This window comes from Sturnira hondurensis, unplaced genomic scaffold (genome assembly GCF_014824575.4).
Source record: "Sturnira hondurensis isolate 20B ecotype Veracruz unplaced genomic scaffold, ASM1482457v3 Scaffold0006413, whole genome shotgun sequence".
Taxonomy (NCBI): domain Eukaryota; kingdom Metazoa; phylum Chordata; class Mammalia; order Chiroptera; family Phyllostomidae; genus Sturnira; species Sturnira hondurensis.
In genome coordinates, this window is record NW_028079044.1 from 53,683,290 (window position 1) to 53,701,367 (window position 18,078).

Below are 18,078 nucleotides of genomic sequence, written 5' to 3' on the forward strand. Positions count from 1 at the left end.
GGCCGGCAGGGGGAGGCACAGCCCTCCTGATGTCTGGCGCCCCAGTCGCCTCAGTGCTCACACCGTCCCCCTCTGGGTGAGGGGCCAGGGAGCTACCACCTCATTGTGGGTTCCAAAGGGTCCCCAGGTAGGCCCTTTCCCTCCCCCACCTTGGTGGGCCAGGTGGGGGCATTTTCTGAGACACGGGCCTGCAGCCCCACACAGCTGGGACCCCCTGGCCCAGCAGCCCCACCAAGATGCAGTGGGACAGAGACCCTCCCTGCTGTGGCGGGTCTGGGAGGGTGGGAGGTCTGGGAGGGTGAGGTGTCCGAGGCTGTACTGTGAGCCACTCAGCCACAGGGCCAAGGAGGCAGGTGGGGAGAAGGCGGAGGTGTCCCAGGTCAGTGCAGGCTGCTGCTCAGCTGGCACCTGCACTGTGGGCCCTGTTGTGGACACGCCCACTGAGGAAGAGCTGGTGCTGACCCTGGTCTCTCCTCCATGTCCTGGCCCCTGCCCCAAACCAAGGGCCACTTCTAGGAAGGCTGCGGGCACCCACTCGAGCCCCACCCCACACGTGGGGTGATGGGTGGGGGCTGGACTGGAAGTCTGACCTACACCGAGCCTTTCTAGGCAGTGAGAATTGCCACTGGAGGTGTGTGGCTTTCAGTCTGCCTGACATGCCACACCTGCCCCTCATCCCCCGACCAAGGGCACTGTCCTGTAAGTGAGCTTCAGCTTCTCCAAGGGCACCAGCTCCAGGATGGCCCATGGGACCCAGGTCCCTGTCCCAGGAGCATCTCCCTGCAGCCAAGGGCCCTGGGATCTTGTGCTGTGGCTGTCCCCTCCACCAGCCCTGCACCCTTATCAGGCTAGGGTCACTCTGGAGAGTACTTTATTGAAACCCTCAGATCCTTGGGGCAGGATCAGCACAGGTTCTCGGGGTGCCAGCCTGTGCTGGGTCCCCCATTCCCAAGGAGGGGGAGAGGCAGCCCCATAGGGGCAGAGGGGCCTCCTGAGGACCAGGAGGACATGGCAGGTAGCCAGCGCCTCCCCAGCACACAGGCAGGGGCGGGGAGGCAGTGAGGAGTGTGGGTGCAGCGGCTCAGGTCCCAGCCACCGGGGCCTCATGGTGCAGCACGTAGTAGTCGTGGACGTACATCAGCACGGCCACCGGCTGCCCAATGATGAGTGACAGCCACACTGCTGCGTTGCCGTAGTTGCCACGGAGAAAACGGCTCACAATCCAGGCCAGCGGGATCTGGGGAGGAAGGGTGCACAGTCCAGTGGCTATGGTGACCGCGGGGCTGGCTGCCCCAGGCACAGGTAAGGAGGACAGGTGAGGCCATGGGGTGCTCACCTGAGCCATCATGCCGGTGAAGGCCCAGAGGCGGAACATGCGCAGAGGGATGCTCACCAGGTAACGGGGGGGGGGGGGGGATGGGCGTCAGCCTGTCCTCGGGACCACAGCCACAGGCGCTCGGCCCAGGGTGTCCGCCCACAGACCACTGACCTCGTGGAAGAAGGCTGAGGCCAAGAACACCCCAGTGTTGGCGACCCACTTGCTGTAGCCACACCGGAGCATTGGCTTGTAGAAGTGTCTGTGGGGAGAGGAGAGTGTGGGCAGGTGCCCAGGCCCCCCGGGAGCCAGCCACTGGCCACCACACACTCGCACACCCACCTGAGGCACCACTTGTGCACAGGAATGTTCCAGTTTTGCCAGAAGTAGGTGACAGACTCAGAGTTCCTGGGGTTAAGAGAGTGGGAGATCAGGTGGCACTGAGACCTGCCCCAGTCCCAGCCCAGCCCCCGCCAAGGTCACCCACCACCAGTCCCGGTAGAACTCTCGATCTCCAAACTGCATGAGCTCGGCCACAGCATTCAGGCAGGAGTGGAAGAACCAGTAGAAGAAGATGAGCCAGATGAGGTGGTTGGGCACCTGGCGAAGAGGCGCTGTCAGGTCCCAGGCCCCCTGCCCTTCATGCCCCGCCCCACTGCCCAGCCTGCTCACCGCCAGCTTCAGGAGACGCTCGATGATGCGCGAGTAGTCCATGTCCTGTGGGGACAAGGCTCAGCCGGCTCCCTGGGCCGCCCCCACCCCCCCACCCCCCGGCCACAGGGAAGCCTGACCCCTCACCTTGAAGGGCTTCATGGAGTTCTGGATGGTGGGGACCATCCACTGCAAAGGAGGGCAGAGCGTCAGCTCCTGCCCACTGAGCACCCAGGTGAGGTCCCCTCTACCCACCCCGCCCTGTCCTGCCCCACGTACCTGCTGGATCAACCCCACCTGGAGCTGGGTGAAGAACAGCTGGAGAAGGAAGCAGAGCAGCAAGCTGAGCCTCCCAGCACCCGGCAGCTGCCCCAGCCCCTCGCAGCCCCCCAGCCTCCAGCCTCACCATCTCAAAGAGGCGCCGCAGCAGGAAGCGCTTTCGGATGCGAGGGGAGCGGGGAAAGTTGAGTTCATAGCACAGCGTAGGGGCAAAGAGGAAGTAGTACAGGTCTGGAATGGGAGGGCGGGGCTGGCACCAGGGCCTGGCCTGCTGCCCCCAGCACTGCCCCCCAGCCCCCCTCCCTCAGGCCAGCCATGCAGGCTCCTCACCGCGGTAGGTCAGGTTGTCCGGGTAGCTCACGGCCCCTGCGCGCTGGGCCGCCGCACCATCGGCCTTCTTACCTGTGGAAGCTGGAGCCAGCGAAGGGAGGAGAGGTGTGGGAGGTGAGGCCCTGCTGCTGGGGGCAGTGCTCCCAGGTCCCACCCCCACTCCCATGGCAGGCAGCCCCTCACCGGTCTTGCCTTTGGTCCTAGCCCTATGCTCCCGGCACCACAGGTTAACGTCCCGATAGGAGAACAGCTTGAGGAAGAGGATGGTGTACACGGCCAAGGCCAGCACAGAGCCCACTGTGGGAGAGGCAGGCTCAGGCTGCAGCCTCCCACACCATCCACAGGAGGGCCACGGCCATGGGGCAGCCCCTCAGGGCTGTCCTGGGTCTCCCCTGTGGTTCCCCAAGACAGGCTGGGACAAAGGAGGGATGAGGGGGCACCTGGAGTGATGGACTCCAGCAGAAAGGCCACGGCCGCTGGGAAGCAGAGAATGGTGGCCAGGTTGACCGCGTGCAGCAGCAGCCCTGCCTGCTCCGTCAGGGCACCCTGGTAGGGGGAGCAGAACTCAGCCAGGGGCCCCACTCCCTGGACAAGGGTCTCCGTGGTGACAGGCTGCCACGCCTAGGGCACAGCCCCTCCCAGGAAAAACATGCACAGCCTGAAGCTCCATGGGGCAGGTGGCACCCTGACCCACATCCAGGCCTGGGGAGGAGCAGGTCTCTGGCCAGGGCAGGGGCACGAGGACACTGCTTACCACTGCCAGGCGCTTCTCCACCTGGAAGGCAGCCACCGCAAAGACATTGGCCACTGAGGATGGAAGACCATGGGGCAAGTTCAGGTCTGCGTGAGCCCTGTCCCCAACCCAAGGCCCTCCTCGATGTCCAGCTCACCGATGACCAGGCACGGGGCAGGCCAACTATAGGGGTCCTTTAGGAACAGAGACACCACCTGGATGGGGTCCACCAGGATGCCGTACCTAGGGGTTGGGGGTGAAGGCCTCAGTGGGTGAGGGGGAGCCCGAGCTGGCAGTGTGGCTGGGCCCCAGGGGGGGCACGGGGGACACTCACTTGATGAGGTTCTCCAGGAACAGCCGCGCATTACTCAGGATCTGCAAGGGAGAGGGGGCAGGGCAGCGGCCGAGTGCAGTGCACATGGGCCAGCAGCAGGGTGGGGGCAGCAGAGGCGGCAGAAGCAGGGCAAAGGCCGTGAGGCTGTGGGACGTTCACGCTGCCCAGCCGCCCAGCCCAGCTGCACGCCCAGCCCAGGCCAGCAGCGGCCCCCAGGGCATGAGGTCACGTCTCCTGAGAACGTCGGCTTGCCCAGCCAGCCTCTCACCCACCAGGCAGCATGCTCCCCATGGCTTCCCAGGGCACTTCCTGGGGCCACGGGCTGGGGGGTGTGGCTGTGCCTGGCACCCCTTCCACATAGGCCGCCACGGGAACCTTGCCTTTGACCCAGAGGCAGGTGTGTCCGTGTCCGTCAGGGTGAGGGTCGAAGGCCTGCAGCCACATCAGCCCTGCGTGGGCTGGGCCCGACAAGTCCTTGTCCTCTGCCCGCCCCACCCGCTGCCCCTTTGAGCCCTGCACTCCAGCCTCGGAGCCAGGACTGCTGGTCCCACCCCACGAGGTACCAGCAGGAACTGGGCCCCAGAGGCAGGGGCTTCCACCAAGCTATAGAGTGAGGCAGAGGAACCTTCCAAGGGGGCACCTGCGAGCCAGACTGAAGGAGAGAGGCTGGGGGCCCAAAGAGCCAGGGCTGGAGTTGCTGCACTGAAACCCCGAAACCATCTTCTCACCCCGCTTGCCCCAGGCTGGGCCAGCGAGGGGCTCCACACCCACGAGGGCCACTCAAGGGCAGAGGCGATTCACCTCGGGCTGCAGGGAAGGGGGCCCCACTGCCAGAGGAGCCCGTTCCCACCGGGCGCCCCATCCACGGCCTCGCATCCTGCTGGCCCAGGGCCAGCCACCCATTCTGTCCCCTCCTCCCGCGCCCCAGTGACCCCTGGCCACCGCTCACAAGACAAAGGACTCCCACACAAGCCCCAGCCACACGAGCTCTGTGTGCGAGTGAGGGCCAGACTCCAGAGAAACATGCGCACCCCCCAACCACCAGCCTGCTCACCAGCATCACCACACACCAGTTCAGGATGCCGCGGTAGTTGCTGAAGCCACTGTCCGAGCTGAACAGGGAATCCTGCAGGCGGTGGCACCTGTCAGGGCAGGAGACAGTGAGGACCTCGGGCAGGTCCACAAGCTGCCCACACCCCCATGCTCAGGGGCAGGTAGGCACCCTGGCAGATTCCTGGGGCTCAACGAAGTCCAGCCCCTCGCTTACCCACCCCGGCCCAACAGCGGTGGTCCGCACTCCCCAGCCAACCCTCTCTTCAGCTCCGACTCCTTACTCCCCACTTAGTCTAAGGGGAACCTCCTGGGGCCTGTCCCTTCAGGTGCTGGGCAGGGGCAGGCTGCAGACAGAGGCTGCACGGGCTGGAGGGCCCTAGACCAGGAGCCCAGTCTCACTCCCCAGAGGCCTCTAGCTGTCGCCCTTCACATTGGCCATGGAGTGGTGACGACCCACAGAAGAATCCACCCCAGGGATCAGCAGGCCCACCAGCAGTGCTGGACAGAGGTGGGGGCAGGAGGCAAATCCACCTTGCTCAGTCAGCTCTTCCCAGCACCCAGCAAGCTATGGGGTCCCCACCTCAAACCACCTCCTCCTCACACTCGGCCCACAAAGGTCTGAGTAGGCACAGGGACCCAGGCCAAGGGCCAGCTGAGCCCCCAGCCTGATAAGGCCTAGCAACCCTCATGCACTTGTTTGGAGCAGTGACCGCTATTCCAGTTCAACCACAGGGAAGCGCTGTGTTCCCAATGGGCTAAGGGCCAGCCAGGCACTGATGGGGGGGTGGTCTCTCACAAAAGTATGCAGAACCCCCCACCCAGTGCTTGGGAGGGGGACACATTAGCAGATCCTCACCCACCTACCTGGCCCTCTCAGGGACCAGAGGTGGAGGAGGGGCCCAGGCCTGGCCACGCCCCTGCAGCAGGCCTGCGGGGAGCCCCATGTGGCATTGAGCAAGGCCTCCAGTTTTGTAAGAGATGCCAGGGCCTCCCTTTCCTCCTGTAGACACACGTCTCTGTCCCAAGAGACAGCCAGAGGAGGGGAGTGGGCACCAGGGCTCTTCTCAGGGCTGGCCCAGCCCCAGTGCCAGCCTGGCTATGGATGGGGTCAGCACTCAGCTGGGAGGCGAGAGGCCAAGAAGCCAGCACACTAGTCTGCCCGGCATTCCCCAGCCAAAGCAGTGCAGACAGGTTACCTCTGCCTCCCAAACCATGGTCTGCGCCTTGCCCAACCACAGGCCTGGCCTCCTTGCACCCTCCACCCAGGCTCTTCCCGGGCCTCCTGGCAAGGCTGGGATCTCTACCCAGGGCTCTGTTCTCCAAGTCTGGGCACCTGCCTTTCTATAAAGCAGGAGGGGGTCCAAGGCCCCACTCCTAAAGAGGGTGGTCTCTGACCTTGTCCCTGGCGCCCTACGCCAAGTTCATGCCCATTGTGGCTTTCATTGGAACGGGCTCAAAACCGCCTCCCACAGTTCTGGCTGGGTACACCCACAGACTGTTTCACAACACTGCCCCCTGCCCCTGGGCGACCAACACCATTTGGCTTTACTTTTGGTGACCTCAAAGACAAGACGAGGAAGAAGGTGGAGAAACAGTGTCATTTTCCAACCTGACACAAAATTGCATCACAGAACCTTTCAGACCTTCTCCAGCCAACTCCATGATCCTTCCCAACCCCAGGCAGCAATCCTTCCCCTTAGGTCAGAGGCCGCGACCCAGGAAAGAAAGCACAGGGTCCACCAGTGCCCACAGAGGTCCAGCCTCGCCAGTGCAGTTCTCTGCAGCAGAGAACCAGAGAGCAGAGAGGCATGCCTGCATGGGCGGCAGGGTCTGGCCACCGTGTGAGGGCTGCATTGGTCACCCTCTCCCCTGCTGCAGTGGTCCCACACCCGCTCCCCAGGCCCCCAGCCAGCAAGGCCACCTTGTACAACCCTTACATCAGCACTGGGAGGTGGGCACACAAGGAAACTAAGGCTCGATGAAGTTCAAAGCTCCCTCCCAGAGGCACAGCCCCCAAGTGTGAACCACACCTGAGACCACTGGGTCCAGCTCCTGGCCCAAGCAGAACACAGAGGGAGCAGAGTGCCAGCTCACCTCCCACCTGCCTCTGCCTCAGCACTTCTCCTACCCAGCCTCTGGGCCAAGCCCTGGGGCACCATGTGGCTGGTGGGCTCCTACACACTCTGGCCCTGCTGGAAAGGGTGGAGCAGAGGACACCCCAGGAGCAAACACCCTGGGAAAGCTGTGAACCCAGGGAGAGTGTGGCCCTATGGGAAGGAGGGAGTCAAAGGCAGGGCAGCCACACCCTGGCCCTGGGCTGGAAGAAACGAACTCACACACTCACACCCGAAGCCCAGCCCAACCGCCTAGGCCAAGGTGAGCAGGAAATGCAGGGAGAGGGTGAGGAGGCCCCAGGAGAGGGCAGGCAGGTTACAGGAGGATGACAAGCGGGAGTGCCACAGGTCAAAACCTAGGAGGGCAGCCAGAGCAAGGTAGGCTCCGCCATCCCCCATACCATGGCCACAGCCCCCGGGGGGTCCAGACCTGGTGGCATCTGGTTGGAGGCACAGAGGCACATAACCTAAATGTCCTGGACAGCAGGAGGGGACTGTGGTCACTAGCTCCCCCTCCGACCCTGGGCAGGCCCATCCCTGCCATCTGCTGCGCCTCTTCCCAGGGGTCTAGACCCCCAGGATGAGCAGACTGGGCTCCTGCTCGTCCCACCTGGCGAGCAGACGCACAGGAGAGGCTTCTGGCCACTTGGCCCATCAGGGAAGTGCCTGCCCATCCCAGGTGGCAGCTGGGCCCACAGCCAGCGCCCCTCTCACAGGGAGGACTCAAGTTCTCCGAGGGCCGGAGCAAGGGTGCTGCCAAGCCCCCAACCCCAGCGAGGGAAGCTCTGGGAGCTGACAGAGGCACTCTAGGATACCCATCCTTTCCAGCCAGCCTCAGCAGCACCCTCACACAGGGAGCAAGCAGCCCTCTTGGCAGAACCACCCTCCTCTGGGACCCAGCCCTCGTGAACTTCGAGTCTGACCTTTGCTCACAGGGCTCTGTGCTGAGATTATCTTATCTCCCAGGGGAGCTATGAGTGCTCCAAGGGCAAGGGCTGCGCCCACCCCTCCCAAGGCGCCTCTGTTCTTGTCTCTAAGAGGGCAAATCCTTGCCCACTTCCTGCTGTATAGCCATTCCCAAAGCCAGAGCCCCGGAGGGTCCCAGAGCCAAATGAAGGCCAGAGGAGGCAAAGGAACCACCTGGAGCTGGAAGAGGGAGCCAGTGTCCAGGCAGCCCAGAGCCTCGCCCTCGGCCTCCGCGTCCTCCCCCTGCCGCTTCCTCCCCCCAGGCCCACCCGTCCTGCACCTGCGGGCAGCCCACTTCAAACCCCGCTCCTGTCCCCGCAGCAAGACCCAAGCTGCCCGCTGCGGCAAGCACTTGTTGTGGCAACACAAGCGAGGCCGAGGCCGGCCAAGCGCTGGGGGAGGGATGGAGGGGCTGGGAAAGGGACGGGCCCGGTTCTCAGTTCTCGTCTGAAGGACGGGAAAGCCTCCCGTTGCCGCTGCTCCTGGCCTCAGGCAGCCCAGTCTCCCGCTGCCCTCCTCCCCAGCCGGTACCCCTCCTCTACCCCCAAGGCTCCCCTCACAGCCCTCCCCCTTCATCTCAAAGCGCCCCGTCCGCTCCATCTCCTTCCGGACAGAGGGAAACTTGTGCAAGGTGGAGCCGACCCGCCTGCAGCGCCAGCCTCCCCACTCACCCCGGGAACACGCACCCGGACCCACCTGAGGATGTGCGCACGGTTCCCCTCTGTGCTCCCCGCGCGTGCCCTCGGGAGGCGACCCTGTCCCTCGGGCCTCAGTTTCCCCGGGGGAGCCCAAGCGGGACCCTGCCTACGCCAAGTCCGAGGTCCGGGCTCTCGGAAGCGGAACCCGCGCCGCGGCGACCACGCCGAGGGACTGGGGAGGGTGGCAGGGGCCTAGGCCAGGGGTCAGAGGTTATGAGCCAGCGGCCCCGCTACCTCAGATATCGGTGGCCGCTGCCCGCGTCGGCTTCTCCGTCCTTGTCCTTCTCTGGGGCCCGGGCAGGCGCGTCCCCCCCGGCGCCCACGTCCCGCACCTCTTCTTCCGCCGCCGCGGGGCTGCCGCCGCCCTGGCTAGAGGGCCGCGGCCCTGCCCTCCGGCGCCGGGAGCCACCCGCGCCGCCGCGGTCGCCCATGGCTCAGCCCGCACACTGCCACCCAGTCGCGACCCGCGGGGCTCTCAGCGCCGGAGGCCCCGGGCCCCGCCTCCCGACCCAACGCCAACCGCCACCGCCGTCACCGCCCCCCGCCGGACGCCGTAGCCCGCGCGCCGTCGGACCCCGCCCACAGGCCGCCGCCGAGTCGCTGCGCGCGCCGCTCAGTGGCTGGCGGCCGGGGCGCGCGCCGACTTGTAGTCCGCGAGCGCGCGGGGCGCTCTGGGAGTCGTGGTCGCCCGGCGCCGGCTGGAAGGCCGCGGCGGCGGGTGGCGGGCGGCGCCCCCGCTGTCCCGGGCGTCGGCGTCTCGGGGGCAGCGGGCTTTGTGGCAGCTGTGCGCCTCCGCTGGCCGCTGGTCTGCCCCACGGCTTGTCCATAAGCTCAGGCGCGGAGTGTGGGGTGGAGGTTGGTTATGAAACGCGTTACGCATTACCATCCGGTCGCCGGCCGGAGCGCTGTCCGCGGGGACTCGCCGCGCCCACCACCCAGCGCGCAGTCGCGGAGCAGGACTAGTGACCACCAGACCGGACGCCCGCCCTGCCGCGGGTGAGGTGCGGGCCTCCGGTGTGGCCACGCCCCTTCACGCCCGCTCTAGCCGGTCTCCCGCCCACGTCCGCAGACCTGCTGGCCCTCCCCGTGGGGAGCCTGGGGTGTCGGCTCGCGGATCCAGAGGCTTCTGTGTCATTGCACAGTTTGTGCAGTCTCCCCCGTCGTTAGGTAAAACAACTAATCCACGAACACAAAAATGCAGCACGCAGGTGGGCGAGTCCGCGTCCCACCTCGGCTTGCTCCGCATCCTGCACGGGGCATGGAATGTAAGCGGCATGGAATGTAACCGGATCTCGGGGTGCAGGGGCTTACTGGAGGCTCAGGCCTGGTTTACCCAAGAGATTTGTAGCAGCAGAGCCCATTAGCCATGATGAGAAGAGCACCTCTCGGGAAGCAGATAACCCCAGAGGCTCAGCCTGGGGTCAGTGGCCTCTCCTATGGGCCTGGCTCACCCCCGCACCACCACCTCTACAAGGACGCCCAGGCCTCCCCGTGACACATTCCTGCTGCCACCGGGCTTTCTGGAGCTGATGTCAGCCTGGCATCCCTACCTGGCAGGCTGGGGCTACCCAGCAGGTTTCTTCGAGTAGCCTGGAGGCCGCCCTAAAGGGAGGGAGAGAAGCCTTCGCGTGCCCACGTGGCCCAGCCTTGATGGGTCAGGATCAGCTCCGTCTTCTATCCAGTCTCCAAGAACGTTCGTCTGTTTATCAGCGACCCAGGACAGGCAGAGTACTGATCCCAAGGGAGGGAAAACAAAGGAGAGGGTCCTCTTGAGAGGTCGAAGAGTAAGAGTGGGCCCTGGGAGCTTTGCCACTTCTTCCTCACTCCATTTCCCAGGCTGCGAAGAGCGAAGACCCGCACTGGCGCCCACGTGTTCCTGAGCGCTTTCTGGCCTTTTCCTTCCCCAATACAGACCAAAAAACCTAGAATGGCCCGGGCTGGCTCGCACATTGGCGAAGAAGATCGACGGCTCAGGCCACCAATAGGCTCCTAGAGGCTGAGCGCAGTAGCCAACGAGAAATGCAGGTGGTGTTGGAGGTGGGTGACAGTGTCCACGTCCTGGTTCTAAGCGGTCTGCTGGCAAGTGGCGTGGAGTGAAGTGTCCAGAATGTCCCTAGGACAGGGGTTAGGGGGAAGCCAAGGTTCCCGCACCGGAGTGGAAAGCGAAGACAGCAGGGCTGCGCAAGCCAATGGGAAGGCACGGACTGTGAGCGCACCAATGAGACAGAACCTGGACACCTGAAGGGACTGGCGCGGGGGCGGGGGGGGGGGCGGGACCCATGTAAACCCCACCCTGAACAGCAGGCCCACACGTTCTGTCCTGCTGCAGATCAGGCTCCCCTGCTGTCCACCGGGTGGAGTCTGGGAGGACTCACCCCCTGCCACGATGGGAACAGCCGTGCTGCCCTTGCGCTGACCTGGTTTGACCACATGTCTCCAGAACTTTGGGCCTTTCAGCTCCTGTCTGCCTATCTGGGTGTCAGGGGGCATTGCTGGGGTAAGGGGTCCCTGTCCCTGGGCTGTCCCCACCCATTACAGCCCCACCCCTCATTTCCCCGACTCCACTCATCCCTCTCTAGAGCCCAAGGGCTGTGGGTAGCTGTGGAAGCCTCTCTGGCCCTGGGCACCTCCTCCCCAGGACCCTGGAGCCTGTTCTCAGACTGCGGGAACACCCCCCCCCCCAAATCTGAGGGTCAGGACGTGGACAGAGGGCCGCAGGAAGGGATCAGACCTAATATCCTTTTCCATCCCCATTGTCTCCACTGGCCTCCAGAGGCCTTGCTGGTGGCTGCCAGTTCTGCTGGGGCAGAAGGAGCTCCTCCCAGACGGTGGGGACACCTCAGGGTCATAGCACTGCCTGCACTGCTGTGCCTGCTCTGGCCATTCGGGAACTGCCCCGAGCTGGGCATGACTACATGCTGGGCCCCTCGCTCCTCCAATTCCTCGCACAGAATAGATTCACTGCCACAGAAGTGCCCAGTGCTTGGCCTTGGAGAGAGGAATGCTCCTGGAGCTTGAAGCCCCACCACCACCACCATCCCGGGGTAGATGATAACTCTTGCAAAAGGGGACACGGGTGCACCCTAGCAAAAGGCAGCTGCATGCCCCCAGGGCTGTGTGAACAGGCTGTCACTCCCAGCGCTGGGCCTGTGCCACCTGCACTCCAGATACAGCAACACTGGAACGACACCCCCCAGACGTTCCCTGCAGAGCAGGCCCTGCCCTGGATACACCAGCCCGACACTCCAAGTTCTATCAAGAGTGGCGTTTATTCTCCTCGTGGAGGTGCGGTGCTCCGGGGAGCTGGTGCTATTGTGCTTAGGAAGGAGGTCTGTCCGTCCGTCCGTCTGTCCGGCCGGCCCGGCCCCAAATGGGGGCGGAAGAGGGGCGCGGCCCGAGTAAAAATCCCGGCCTTTTCCGGGTGGGAGTATGTACAAGGCGGCGGGGCGCAGGCGGAGGTGGGGGCGGGGCGGGCCGGCGGCCGCAGCCCCCACCCGAGGGCCCCCGCATCTCGGGCCCTACTTGTTGAATCAGTACAAAATAGGTGCTACCTAAACGTTCCTTCTACCTGAATTCGCTAAGTCGGTTATTGTGCTGCTTAGTTATGGGGGCAGGAGGGGGCCCATGGCTTTCCACGGCGGCGCGGTGTGGGGAGAAGCGGGAGGCCCTGGCCGGCCCACGGCCCTCCGGCCTTCTCCTTAGGTAGGTAGACAGGCGTGGGAGGGGAGGGGGGAAGGAGGGCGCCTGTGTGTGTGTGTGTGCATGCGGGTGTGCCCGACACAGGAGGGCAGGCCCCGGCTTGGGAGCTGTGTGGGTACCGAGCTGGGATGTAGGGGGTCCAGGATGTCGGCCCTGCTCTGCTGGGCCCTCGGGTCCACCCGTGCGGATGCAGCTGGGCAGCAGCGGGGCTTGGTGCCCACGGGGATGGGGCTGACCAAGTCATAAGCTCCAGCGTGCACCTTTCCATTTGTCCCGGGGCCCTGGCCCAACAGGGCAGAGCTGGTAGCCAGAGCATGGAAGTACTGGGGTGGGTATGGGCGGCCTTGGTGTCGCTCGACCCCGGGCTCTGGGTGTTTGCCACCGAACTGAGAACGCCAGGCCCAAATCGAAGGCAGAGCCGACTGCGCCCAGCACTGTCCCGGAGGCGGGGCGGGGGGGGGCGCGGGTTCGGGTCTAGGGACTCGGCCTCCGTCTGCATCTGTCGCTGTCCCTGGCGCACCCAAGAGCGCTGTGCCCCTGTCAGAATACGCACGCCCCCCGCAGCCTGCCGCGGCCTTGGCAGACTCATTATTGGGCCTGGCACATAGTAGGTACCCAATGAACGGTCAATGGGTGATGGACAACTGATGGGGGGCGGGGCAACCGTTCCCCGCCCCCGCCCCTGGAACCATTACACCGCCGGGCTCTGCCGTGGGGGGGCGGGGCGGGTAGGGAGTAGGAGGGGAAGAAAGTCTGCGCGTCCGGCCCCGCGCAGCGTCCCTGATCTAGGGGCCTGTGGGGCGTGGGCAGGGCAGGGGGATACCTGATTCTCAGTAACTCTAGAGGCGGCGGCAGCTTCGCATGCAGTGCGCATTATTGCTCTATAGTCAGCATCGGACTAACTAAGAGGGGGAGGGAACGGGCAGCCCCGGGAAGAGGAAGGAGGAGGGTTGGGGCTGCATGCAGTGACGTCACAAAGGCGGCGGCCAATGGGGCGGGCCCTTGGGGCGGAGTCACCGCCGAGGCTTTGGCATAGACGGGCAAAAGTTGGCAACAGAGTAGGGGAGGGGCCTGGGGCTCGGGGGAGGGGCCAGCCTCTGAGAGGCGGGGCCTGAGGCTCCCAGGAGGTGGAGCCCAGGTGGTGGCCGGGTTTAGGGGCGGGGAAAGTGATCCTGGACATCCCAAGCCCCGGGCGTCGGTGGGAAGGATGGGGCGTCAGCGCCCCTTCCCTGACCCGAGTGCAATCTGATCATAAATAAAACGTACAAATACAGAAAGAAAGAAACCCGACGCATCCGCAGCCCCCCCAGGGGGCTTTACCCGCGAAGCGAATACAGAGAGGTGTGTAGAGGGCCGTGCCCAGGCCTGCCTGCCGGGCCCCAGGAATCCATCCTCCAACACGGAGTGCCCGGGTACGAGGGAGGGGGGGGGGCCCGGGGCTGGGCGGGGACCGGGGATCGGAGGAGGTCGGATAAGTCCATGCGATTCGATATGCGTCATTATATTCGTTATGGAGGACAGAGCCCGGGAAGCTGGGCTGGAAGAATTCGATTTGGCAGAGGACGCGAGGGTGAGAGAGCGGCTCGGACTGAGGCCCCAGAAGGAACCCGAGGGAAAAGGATGCCGCTGTCCTCCTCCCTCCCCGTCCTCGGCGCGTCTAACACTCCGGGGGTCAGCGAAGACTGAGGTGCAGGGAGGCCTCGGCAGGCTGCGCTCCTGCTCCTTCCGGGCCTGTTGCTGGGGCGGGACCGGCTCCCTGGACGTCTAGGCCGCAGGCCCGACCCTGGAAGGCTCGGGAAGGGGCGGGGAAGACCTGAGTCTCTGCGACAAGATCCAGGGGCGCAGAAGAGGGAGGAGGGGCGCTCCCTACCTCACCCCGCCCCCGTCTTCAGAAACCTAACTCGGAGATGAGGTTCGGTTCCGGGTCTCCTCGACCCTATTGCTGGGAAAAAGCCTGGGGCACCCTGAAGGGGAAGGGAGGGAGCTCGGGGTGGGTCTCCCCTCGGGACCCTATTGCTTGAAGGGGCCGGAGAGGCCCCTGTCGGGCGGGGCGGGGCCCCCTCCCCTATTGCTGTGAGGAAGGGCCCACCCTCCTGCCCCTCCACCCGAGCGCCGGCGGTAACTCCCCCGGGGGCCCACATTGCTGAGAGCAGACCCAGCTGACTGAGGCGCCACCGCCCTAAGCCTGCACCGGGCTGAGCTGCGGAGCGGCCGGCGCGGGGGGCGCAGGACCGCTGCCGCCAGCGCCGCCCTTGAAGCAGGCCGACTCGTAGTGCTTGTTGAGATAGGACTTGAGCGCGAAGCTCTTCTTGCAGCGCTTGCACTGGAAGTGCTTGAAGGCCGAGTGCGTTTGCATGTGCGCGCGCAGGTTGGAGCGGTCAGCGAAGGCCTTGCCGCAGTGCGCGCAGCCGAAGGGCTTCTCGCCGGTGTGGGAGCGCATGTGGCCCTGCAGCAGCCAGGGCCTGGAGAAGGCCTTGCCGCACACGCCGCACTTGTGGCGCAGGTCGTGCGTGAGCAGGTGCATGGCCATGGCCGGCATGGACACGTACACCTTGCCGCACGTCGGGCAGCGTCGCGCCAGCTGACTGTCTAGGCTGCGGTGCGTCTGCTTGTGGCGGCTCAGGTTCGACGACGTGGCATACGTTTTCCCGCACTCACCGCAGGCATGCCGGCCCCCCGCGCCGCCGACCCCGGCCCCCGCGCGGGCCTCGGTGCCTGCGCGTGTGCTAGCCCGGCCGCCAGACCCTACGGCGCGCGCACCTGCCACAGCCCCGCCCCCACCATCGCCGTCGGGGGCCGAGGCCGTGGAGGGGGCGGCGGCGGCGTTGGGGTTGGCGGCCTTGCGGCGAGAGCGCCCGTCGGTGATGAAGAAGGCGTCAGCCGCGTAGCCCTCGCTGACGGCCGCGTCGCCGTTGATGTAGCCGCCCGCCGCTGTGGCCAGCTCCGGGCGCGGGGTAGGCGGTGGTGCCGAGCCCACGGCCGCCGGGCCCAGCTCCCCGCGTACGGCCGCAGCGTACATGGGCTCCGGGGACGGCCCTTTAAGCAAGGCTGCCTCAGTGTCGCCATCGTAGACGGAGGCAGGACCCGCGTAGTCGTTGAGGTATCCTGAGGTCCGAGGCGGTCAGACAGGCAGACAGCGGGAAAGGAACCGGGCAGCGGGCGACACACACAAGCGGGCGGCAGGAGACACCGGGGTCCAGAAAGAAGGGAGCAGGAGAAGGACAAAGGGGAAGGGGCAGGGGGACCGCGGGGCAGGACGATGAAGGCGGCAGGGAGGGGAAGAGAGGAGAGGAGAGATGAGACCTCGTCGGGCCCAGCTCCGCCCCCGCCGCCCGCCGGCCCCACCCTCGCGGAGGGAGGAAGACGCGCATCTTCGGCGCGGCTGCCCCCCTTCAGCAGAGCCTCAAGGTCAGGGGGGAGGGGCGGCGCTTCCCTCGCCCTCCTTCCCCTTCCCCTCCCCCTCGGGTTCTCCCCACTTCAGCAGTTTTCTCTGATTATGCAACACACTGCAGACCCGCAGCGCACAAAGCCGGTGGCTCCTGACCAGGGACCCCACCACTGCCGTCTCTCAGGGTTCCCACTGGCTCTCCCCCACCCCCCGGGCCCCCACTCTCAGCCTTGATGCTGCTCCTCTCTGGTCCTCGCGGTCCCACAATAAGCCCTGGAGACGAGTTCCTCCCGCAGGCCCTGGAGCCCGCCCTGGCCCCACCCTCTCATCTCCCTCCCTGGACTTGACCCCTTCGGGTTCCAGGCTCATCTCTCTCCCTCCACTCTGCTGCTCTCTGCACTTCCTTCAGTCACTCTGCACCCTTGGGTCCCCCACCTTGTCCCCCATTGTCATTTCCCCCTGGCCCTAACCCCTGTGGGGGCCTTCCCAAGACCAGCCAGGCAGCCAGGGCCAGTGCCAGGGCGTCCACCAGGGGACACCTTTCCAGCGACAAGACGCGGGCCAGCAGCACTGCTCATGCTGGTAACTGCAGTTGTTCTCCAGGCACAATATGGGTCTCTCATCCTCAGTCACAAACTCACACTCAACACGGGGCAGACTCTGGCTGCTTCAGGGCCACCGCAGCCACCAGCAACCCTGGAGTCCCCTCAGAGGGGAGCCGCACCCTGGCCCTGAGACACCTGCAGCTACGCGGACAGACTCTCAGCAGGGCTGCCAGTCACATGGGCGTACAGTGGCCCCGGAGTCACATGGCCCCATGTAGTGACACACAGGCAGGCACACACTCACACGGGGTCACACACACACGCAGTCACATGGCCACACGCAGTCACATGGGCACACACAGGCACACACACAGGCTCGTGCTCCTGCAGGTCACACTTGTTCTGCCCCCCTATGTTGCTGGCACTCTGGGACCCTGGCCTGCATGCTAACAGTTGTCCTTGAACTTGGGTACCTACACACAAAGAGCTTCCCCTTGCCTCCAGCACTCTGGACCTCCCCTGCCCACATCCTTCTTCCTGACCCTGGCTTCAGGGAGGATCCTGGCGCTGCCTCTGCTGGTATCTTCAGTCTGACAGGTGGGCGGCCCCTGCTGGACCCCATGCCTGCTCCCGGGAGCTCACACCTTCCCCCGCTAGCCCTAGCAAGCAGTCTTGGGAAGAGAAGAGGGTGCTGAGGCAGGCTCCGGTTTCTGGGTGTGGGTCTGCATGCAGCACGAGGTCCTGTCACGTCAGCAGGGGTCCCTGCAGCGCGGGTCACAGTGCGGGTCAGTGTGGGTCTGCAGGCGCCTCCTGCTCCCCGCCCTCTCTCAGCGCTGATGCCTTCGCTGCCCAGCCTCGGGCCGGTTCTGGTCTGACCCCGCTATCCCCTCTCCCCACCCCCATCTCCATCCACAGTCTGGTTTCAGCCACCGCCTCCTGCTGGTCCGCTTCCCCAGGGTCTGTTGCCTGGGGCCCCTGCCCCCCCCCCGCCCCCAGCCCTATCCCAGCTCGCACCTTTCTCGTGCAGTCGCACGCCGAGGTCGCTGCGGGCGCGCCCGTAGGAGCTCTCGAGGTCTGCCGAGGAGAACGTGTCGAGTTTGACCTTCTTGACCAGGAAGGACCTGGGCATGATTCCTGCGGGGCTCCGGCGCTGCGGGCCTGCGGAGCCGGGGCGCGGGAGGGGCTGCAGCCGCGGCAAGGCCCGGTCACCATCCGAGGAGCGGCGGGAGGTAGCGCGGGTCCCCACTCCGGCCTCCGGGTGCTGCCGCAGGAGCGCCTTCCTCTCCGCCTGCCTGCGCGTCCTGCTCTGCTCCTTCCTTCCTTCCTCCCTCTTCTCCACTCTTCGCCTCTCGCTTCTTGTCTCTTCCTTCCTTCCTTCCTATCCTTCCTTCCTTCCTTCCTTCCTTCCTTCCTTTCTTCCTTCCTTCCTTCCTTCCCTCCTCTGGTCCCGGCTTCCCAGCCCGCAGTGCCGCCCCTGGACAGGCGGGGGAGGAGGCTGGGGGGGCGGGAGGGGGGAGCGGCTCCGTCCCGGGCCCAGAGGCTGCGGGTGGGTGCAGGGCTGGCCCGGCTCCGCGGCCCCCTTCCCCTCCCCCCCGCCGCCGCGGCGGAGCCTCAGTCAGCGACCCCCCATGTCCCCGGGGGTGGCGGCGCCGGGCCCGGCGAACACGGCGGCGGCGGGAGCGGCGGCAGCTTCAGCACCGCGGCCAGCGCCGGCCCGGCCAGCACCTCGGCCAGCGACCCGGCGCGCTCTGCCGGCGCGGGCGGCGAGGGGCGGGCCGCGGGGGCTCGGCCGCCGGGCGGGGGTCCTCGGCGGGGGTCTCTGGGAGGCTCGCTTTATTGTTCTGCAGCCGGAGCGAGCGGCGGCGGCGGGCGGGGGGCGGGGGTCCTCGGGGGGAGGGGTGCGCAGGGAGGGCGGGCCGAGGGAGAGAGGAGGGGAGAGACGGGGGCTCCGGGGGCGGGGCTCGGCGCTCGGA

The 18,078-nt window shown here is 66.0% G+C and overlaps 2 protein-coding genes across 4 annotated transcripts; both read right to left on the reverse strand.

Annotated features, from left to right (window-relative positions):
• Positions 1 to 854: 854 nt before the first annotated feature.
• On the reverse strand, positions 855 to 8,997 carry DGAT1 (diacylglycerol O-acyltransferase 1). Of its 3 annotated transcripts, none has more exons than XM_037048941.1 (17): positions 8,708 to 8,997; positions 4,697 to 4,784; positions 3,643 to 3,683; positions 3,466 to 3,551; positions 3,351 to 3,382; positions 3,016 to 3,121; positions 2,759 to 2,872; positions 2,576 to 2,656; positions 2,373 to 2,476; positions 2,246 to 2,284; positions 2,114 to 2,155; positions 1,988 to 2,032; positions 1,803 to 1,915; positions 1,658 to 1,723; positions 1,490 to 1,577; positions 1,337 to 1,399; positions 855 to 1,237 (listed from the first exon to the last, which is right to left on the reverse strand). In XM_037048941.1, exons 1-17 carry the CDS (start codon positions 8,902 to 8,904, stop codon positions 1,082 to 1,084), a joined length of 1,461 nt encoding a protein of 486 aa, XP_036904836.1. In that variant the 5' UTR covers positions 8,905 to 8,997; the 3' UTR covers positions 855 to 1,081. The 3 variants fall into 3 exon arrangements, with proteins under 3 accessions (XP_036904836.1, XP_036904835.1, XP_036904834.1); XM_037048940.1 differs by having other exon boundaries at positions 2,768 to 2,872; positions 3,330 to 3,382; XM_037048939.1 differs by having other exon boundaries at positions 3,330 to 3,382.
• Positions 8,998 to 11,943: 2,946 nt separating this feature from the next.
• On the reverse strand, positions 11,944 to 17,458 carry SCRT1 (scratch family transcriptional repressor 1). The gene is made up of 2 exons (XM_037048965.1): positions 17,120 to 17,458; positions 11,944 to 15,277 (listed from the first exon to the last, which is right to left on the reverse strand). The coding sequence occupies exons 1-2, from the start codon at positions 17,232 to 17,234 to the stop codon at positions 14,352 to 14,354; spliced, it is 1,041 nt and encodes a 346-aa protein (XP_036904860.1). The 5' UTR covers positions 17,235 to 17,458; the 3' UTR covers positions 11,944 to 14,351.
• Between the last annotated feature and the right edge of the window lie 620 nt (positions 17,459 to 18,078).

What these genes read in the sequence shown, in the direction of transcription:
- SCRT1 (XM_037048965.1), bottom strand. Translation starts at nt 17,234, where the DNA reads ATGCCCAGGTCCTTCCTGGTCAAGAAGGTCAAACTCGACACGTTCTCC. An exon ending in CGTGCGACTGCACGAGAAAG is followed by an intron (nt 15,278 to 17,119) that starts GTGCGAGCTGGG and finishes CTCGGACCTCAG; the next exon opens with GATACCTCAACGACTACGCG.
- DGAT1 (XM_037048939.1), bottom strand. Translation starts at nt 8,904, where the DNA reads ATGGGCGACCGCGGCGGCGCGGGTGGCTCCCGGCGCCGGAGGGCAGGG. An exon ending in TGCCCCGTGCCTGGTCATCG is followed by an intron (nt 3,383 to 3,465) that starts GTGAGCTGGACA and finishes TTCCATCCTCAG; the next exon opens with TGGCCAATGTCTTTGCGGTG. An exon ending in GCTGGAGTCCATCACTCCAG is followed by an intron (nt 2,873 to 3,015) that starts GTGCCCCCTCAT and finishes CCTCTCCCACAG; the next exon opens with TGGGCTCTGTGCTGGCCTTG.